Source organism: Denticeps clupeoides, chromosome 12, assembly GCF_900700375.1.
Source record: "Denticeps clupeoides chromosome 12, fDenClu1.1, whole genome shotgun sequence".
NCBI lineage: Eukaryota > Metazoa > Chordata > Actinopteri > Clupeiformes > Denticipitidae > Denticeps > Denticeps clupeoides.
In genome coordinates this window covers 3,564,753-3,571,736 of record NC_041718.1, presented here as the reverse complement: position 1 = coordinate 3,571,736, position 6,984 = coordinate 3,564,753, and the positions used below count along the sequence as shown (strand labels likewise).

The 6,984-nt window shown below is 38.9% G+C and overlaps 1 protein-coding gene across 1 annotated transcript in view; it reads left to right on the top strand.

The window, feature by feature from the left end:
* The window catches only part of LOC114800948 (cadherin EGF LAG seven-pass G-type receptor 2-like), a 1,305-nt gene extending 762 nt beyond the window's left edge, over nt 1-543 (top strand). Inside the window, exon 2 of the mRNA XM_028998878.1 lies at nt 424-543. Within this exon, the coding sequence (XP_028854711.1) occupies nt 424-543 (120 nt within the window). The remainder of the gene's footprint in view (nt 1-423) is intronic.
* The last annotated feature ends 6,441 nt before the right edge of the window (nt 544-6,984 follow it).

The window sequence follows — 6,984 nt, the reverse complement described above, 5'->3', positions numbered from 1 at the left end:
ACGCCCTTATCCAGAGCGACTACAATCAGTAGTTACAGGGACAGTCTCCCTGGAGCAATTTAGGGTTAAGTGTCTTGCTCAGGGACACAATGGTAGTAAGTGGGATTCGAACCCGGGTCTTCTGGTTCATAGGCGAGTGGTTACCCACTAGGCTACTACCACCCTACTCCCACACATCACATGTTCATTAACGCATAAGGTTGACTGTCCATCGGGGAACCGAATATCATTTTGGTTGTGCTTAAACTTAGTATTCTGTTATAAGCACATGTCTGGATGACAGACCATGATGTCATATCTTTCATCATCTACAACTTTGTGTAGATGATGATGTTTTAATGTTTAATGTAAACAGTGCAATCAAGTGATTCATCCCTCCGTCCTATTCCAATTCCAGTAAAACCACTGTGGTAAAATCTTCAGCCTATGTCTGTTAGAAGCCTGAGCTGCACACGATTCATCACACCAGTCCCTCAGTCCACTGGATTCAGGACACAGAGTCCACAGATCCAGAAGTCCAGAGAGCTTCACTGTCAAGTATGAACATGATGGCCACGTGTGCAGGAGGTTTTTTTTTTTCCCGCACTGAGAGCATTTTGTTTAGTCTTCCCACACACTGAGCTGGCAGCGAAGAAACACTTACTGGACAGCTACAGTGGGCATGTGGCTGACGGGGTGACGAAAAAAGCTGCTGCAGTTCTGTGGTATCGGCATCCCTCACAGTGGTGCCACAGAAGGTTTGCATGTGTAATTAAAAGTCCAGAAAGGCACAATGTATCATATAATAAACTCTAGATGTTGTTCATTACCCAATAAATCCCAAGGATTTAATTTAATTAATTTAAAACTATTAAAAACGTGTTTCTTACCAACACATTTCAGTTTTTCATGGAGAAGTCTTTGAGTGACGGAAGTGTTGGTGATAAAATTTTGGGGCTGGCTGGATTGCTTCCTCCACCATCACAATGACACCATTTGACTTTTCAGAACAGTCACTTTGTTACCGTGGTTAAACATATTGAACAGTATCTACAATATACTATAATATTGTATCATGTGATTCTGGCCTAATAATCCAGAGTGCATCAGAATGCAATATTCATTATAGCCAATGAATTGCTATAAAAAAATTCACAGTGAAAAGTAAAGATGTGATCAACATGCAGCGCACATCCAGCTACACATGCAATACCTTTAGTGCATTTACATTAAAATCCACAACTTTTTAAATGTGACAATCTGACAGCCATTGGACAAGTTCAGCTTTGAATACTCATATATTATTTGTAATTACAAAGTCGATAAAACAATCCTGAAAATATATGTCATTCACATGTATGTCTTTTCACCCATACAAAAGGTCTGATTGTGGAACATTTTCATGCTTGTAACTACTGTGCTGGTCCTATTGTTTTAGCTGGTTTACAGAGGAAGAGCTCTTCTGTCAAGAGTACTGTTGGGTTTTTGCACGATAAGAGATTGCTCTTGAAGACCCATTTAAGACAATCTTACACAATTATACAGCATCTACAGGAAAGTCATTAACACTTCAGCACTATTCGGAAAGATTTACATTATTTGATCATAACTGCTTATGATCCTAAGAAGTACAATTTAAAATTACCATTGTTTCAGTGCAATGTGCAGTACAAAATTATTCAACAAAATTATTCTTCCAATCAAAACTATGTTCCTATTAGTGCTGCACGATTAATCTAATCGCAATCGTAATCGCGATGTCAGTCTGTGCGATTACATGAACGCAAAAAGATGCGATTTAAATGATTAGTACATGGATTGGATCGGCAACATATCCGATCCATTCTCTCATTCTCTCCAAGTTTGCGAGTCTCACTTCAGTCGGATGTGACGTAATTGGTCACATGACTTTCGATTCGGAGACATATGGTTAGACGCCGCATGACGCGCTGCATCGTACGCCAACGTCGCCGCCATATTGCGATAGGCTCTGCTGTGGCGTGAAGCATATACAAGTCTATGGAGAGAAGTGCATAAAAATGCCTCACTCTTGTGCTGCTTGGGGCTGTACAAACCGCTGTATGCTCCAAACCAGGGATTACATTTCATAGGTAAGGCTGGACAATTGTTTTTAATATATTTGGCCATTATAAAATCCCCGTTTTATAAGTCTTAACCTTAGCTAAGATAGGCTAAGCTAGCGAAGCTATGCATTCCTGTGTTCAAGTCAGCCTCCAAACAACGTTTTGGCTAAACGTAGGCATTAACTATTTAGACTGTTCTTAGCTGTTTAGTTAACTTTTCTCAAACTTTGAAGGTTTCCTAAAGAAATTCACCTCTGTTTACAAATCTTAACCTTAGCTAAGCTAGCAAAGCTATGCATCCCTGAGTTCAAGTCAGCCTCCAAACAACATTTTGGTTAAACGTAAGAACTATAATATGGGATTTTATAATGGCCAAATATAATCAAAACAGTTGTTTAGCCTCACCAGGGTTTGTCGTTCGACAGGGTTTGTCGTTCGACAGTAATGTAAAAGAGTTTTTTGTGATTTATTTTATTTTGTAGAATATTGTATTTTGAAAGCACTGGGCATTTCAGGTTATAAGTAGTTTGTATGTTTATCATATCGCAATATTGATCTCAATAATCGCAATATTTCCTTTTTCCCCAAATCATGCAGCCCTAGTTCCTATGATTCTTAAGGTATTTGTTTTTCTCTCTCGCCATGGCACTATTACAAATATGTCTTTTTTGTGTTTTAGAGAGAAACTTTGTAATATTTGTGTGTTACACTCAACAGTTTGATATATTTCCTGATTTAAGTTCACAATACTGCAGACAAATTATGAATGAAAATGTTCATAAACTGGGCAGAATAACATTTCTGGGCAGAAAAACATCTTATGGCAACAAAAAATCGCATTTTATAACAAAAATACATTTAAAATAATAAAAAATACATTTGTTAAATTCAATTAGAATAAAATCCTAACCATAACCGTAAATGCGCTAAAGGTATTGCGTGTGTAGCTGGATGTGCGCTGCATGTTGATCACATCTTTACTTTTCACTGTGAATTTTTTTATAGCAATTCATTGCCTATAATGGGTTGAACCAAAATGCAAAAAAAAATCTGTAATTAGTTTTTAAGATGGGTAATGTGGAATATCATTTAATTTCAATGCATTTAAAAACATTTAAACATGGTTACCTCTTGCAATGTAAAATTTCAATGAAATTCAAAGCAAATTATTATCATAACCCAGACATTCAAAGTTCACTTTATATTTGTTATATTGAATGTGCATCAGGCTTAAGTAAAAGTGAAGTGATTGTCATTGTGATACACTGCAGCACAGCACATGGTGACACAACGAAATGTGTCCTCTGCTTTTAACCATCACCCTTAGTGAGCAGTGGGCAGCCAGGACAGGCACCCGGGGAGCAGTGTATGGGGATGGTACCTCAGTGGCACCTTGACAGTTCTGAATTCAAACTGGCAACCTTCTGATTACTTAACCGCTTTCTTAACCACTAGGCCACCACTTCCCAGGCTTAATTACAATATTCATACAATGTACCATATTTTAACTCTTAGTACTGGCTATCATATGTTAAACTTAACAGCACTCATGTAGCTTTTAGACCAAGATGGTGTGATGCACAGGACGTGATGCAACGCTAGTTATGGGTATAAAGTAACTTGTGTTATCAAAATGCATCATCAGAGAATAGGGCAATGGCTATAGAACATCCCACACAAATATAAGCATTTATATATATAATCAAGAGAGTAATGGTCTTCATAGGCATATTCATAGGCATATACAATTCTCAAATGAAGTTTTGTTGTGGAATTTGCCTCAAGCAAGATGATTTAGAGAGATATTTTGAGGAAATATCTCTTTGTGCACATGGTTCAGATCAATCATTTCTTTATGGTTCTTCGTATTTGGTGTCCTTGGTTAAACTTTGCCTCCTCTCTGTCAACAACAAATGATGAATGGTGATAAATGATGATTATGGAACTCATAAATCTAAATATGTGGCACAGTAATATACAACATGATGCATTGTTTTGTTTACTGATCATACAAATCATGTTTAATCATGTAGTCCTTTTATCAAAATCAGCATGATCATCATTTGGTCAAATCAGAATATGGACGCATTTGATTGGAAGTGAGGGTGTGGAAAGCCATGTTCTTTACAAATTGTAGCCTTCAGTGAAAATGTCCATTCAAGCATGCAGTCCAGTGCCACATGAACGTGAAAATGGAGCGGCTGGACAAAGAGTGAACTTCCACTTTCATGCTCACATTAGGCCTTGCGCTAAAAGCATGAGTTTGAGTGCATCATGACCACACATTTGTACACAGGAGATGTTTCCCATGAAATTACATAACAACCATTTTTTTATATTATGGGTCTTGGCAGCAACATACGATACACGTCCACTCAACTGAACATTTTTATCTCTCATATGTTTTCAGAAAGAAAATATATTCAAATATTATATAGCTCACTAAAATATGATTTATTTTTTATCTGTCCTTCAACCTTCTGCTTCAAATGCAATTCTACTCATGATTTAATAACAACAATAAACCAGTGTATCAACAATCAGAGCACAAACCTCATACTTTTTGTGTTCAGATTCTTGTAAATGTAAAAATAAATGTAAATTCATTGCCACAGCAGCCACAAGAATGTAGACAGGATCTAGGGAATGTTCTCAGGCCACAAAAATGGGGAGAATAATTCACACAGCTCTAAACGTTGAACAGCATTTGTGCAAGCTTCTAATGCAAATGGTGTGTGTGTGTGTGTTTATATATATAAACCACACACACACACACACACCATTTGCATTAGAAGCTTGCACAAATATATATATATTTTACACACACACTGCAGTACCATTTTGGGCCATAGTGAGTCACTCAGTACATTTACACCACATTCGAAATATCTAATTATTTCGATTTTTTAAATAAGAGGAATTAACTGATGTCATTCTAAACTAAACTTGTCACACAATTCCTTCTCCAGACCATGAGTAACAGAGATGGTTGCACATTTGGAAAAAAAGTAAAGCACACAACTCTGTAAAGCTGTTCAATTCACCACTCGACGTGGCTCCAATTGATCTCTTGAAAAAGTGCAATACTAAGAAGCTGTAAGGTTCCATATTGCCACCTATGTAGTGGATTCTGACATACTTCTGTCAATAGGCAGCGGTTCGACTACACTGTCACACAAAGTTTGTTTTCAGTCGAACATGAGGTGCATTCTGTCTAGGATAGAGCCTTAGTTATATTTGTGAATGTGAATGTCCTGTATAGCCAACATTCCCACTTTCAAATGAATTTGTAATTCAACCATTACAAATTAAAATGCAGTTTGACATTTATCATTCATAGGAGGACTTATGCAGAACTTCAATGAGGTGAAGCCAAAGGGTGGAAATAATCTACAACCTGGGCACAGAATTAGCGTGGATATTAATTATCCCATTGTGTAGGTGTGTGTGTGTCTGTGTGTGTGTGTGGTATATAAAGCTGCCTAAACTACTCAGCATGCTAAAAACCATGTTCATTTACTCAGTTAATTAAATAAGTTCATGAAACCCTTAATCATCATCCCTGCTATACACGAATCTGCAGTATTACATGTGCAGGATTCCTGGGGATCTAACTGTCACACTAACTGTCATGTTGAGGCACGTGTGCCGCAATCCTGGAATTCAAACACTACCGTGCAGGCTGTTACTTTCACTGAGGCGAAGAATTTGAAACCTGCCACCTGACTCTATCCCCCAGCGAATATGAAAACGTGTCCCCAAATCAAAGCAATTCCCCTGGATTGTATACTGTGTGTGACAAGAGTGTTATAGGCCAGTGTCCTGCGATGACTAATAAAATATTAACAAAATAATGACAAATGAAGCACCAACAGTGTATCAGAAAGGTATTTGTCATAAAAATGTGTGTGTGAGTGCGTGTGTGGTGAGTGGGTATTCTATGTATATGTGAGTGTGTGTAAGTGTGTGTGTGTATGTGTGTTGTGTGAGTGTATGAAGTGTATGTGTTGTGTGAGTGTGTTGTGTATGTGTGAGTGTGTGTGAGCTGTATGCGTAAGTGTGTATATGTGTTGTGTGAGTGTGTGTTGTGTATGTGTGTTGTGTGAGTGTGTGTTGTGTATGTGTGAGTGTGTGTGTGTTGTGTATGTGTGAGTGTGTGTGTGTTGTGTATGTGTTGTGTGAGTGTGTATGTGTGTTGTGTGAGTGTGTGTTGTGTATGTGTGTTGTGTGAGTGTGTATGTGTGTTGTGTGAGTGTGTGTTTTGTATGTGTGTTGTGTGAGTGTGTGTTGTGTATGTGTGTTGTGTGAGTGTGTTGTTGTATTGTTTTAGTGTTGTTGTTTGTGGTGTTTTTGTAGTGTGTGTGTGTTGTGTTGGTGTGTGTGGTGTGTTGTGTATGTGTTGTGTGTCTGTGTGGTGTTGTGTGTGTGTGTGTTGTGTCTGTGTGTTGTGTGTGTGTGTGTATGTGTGAGTGTGTGTGTGTGTGTTGTGTGGTGTTGTTGTGTGTGTGTTGTGTGTGTGTGTGTGTGTGTTGTGTGTGTGTGTGTGTGTGTGTGTATGTGTGTGACAGCAGGACAGCTGTATTAAAATACCCGCCTTACCCAGCAGGAGCAGCTTGACCTCCCGCGCTGCCTTCTCTCCGTCCTCTCGGAGGTTTTTGTCGATAATTTTGGACCGCTCGGCGGCCGCTTTATCCTCGGCGCTCACCGTACAGCCCATGGTTTACAAAAACGCGCACCTGCGATTTGCGCAATTTATTAGAAAAACAGCGCGTAGCTGACAGCGTCCGCTGTGGAGGCCGGTGCGACTTCTGCTTCTTTTCTTCCTCAAGTTGAAGGTACCGGAGCAAAAATCCCAGCGGGGAAATCCCTGCAATCCCGTCGGGTCGCCGCGGACTTCACTGATCCATCAGTCAGCTGTCAC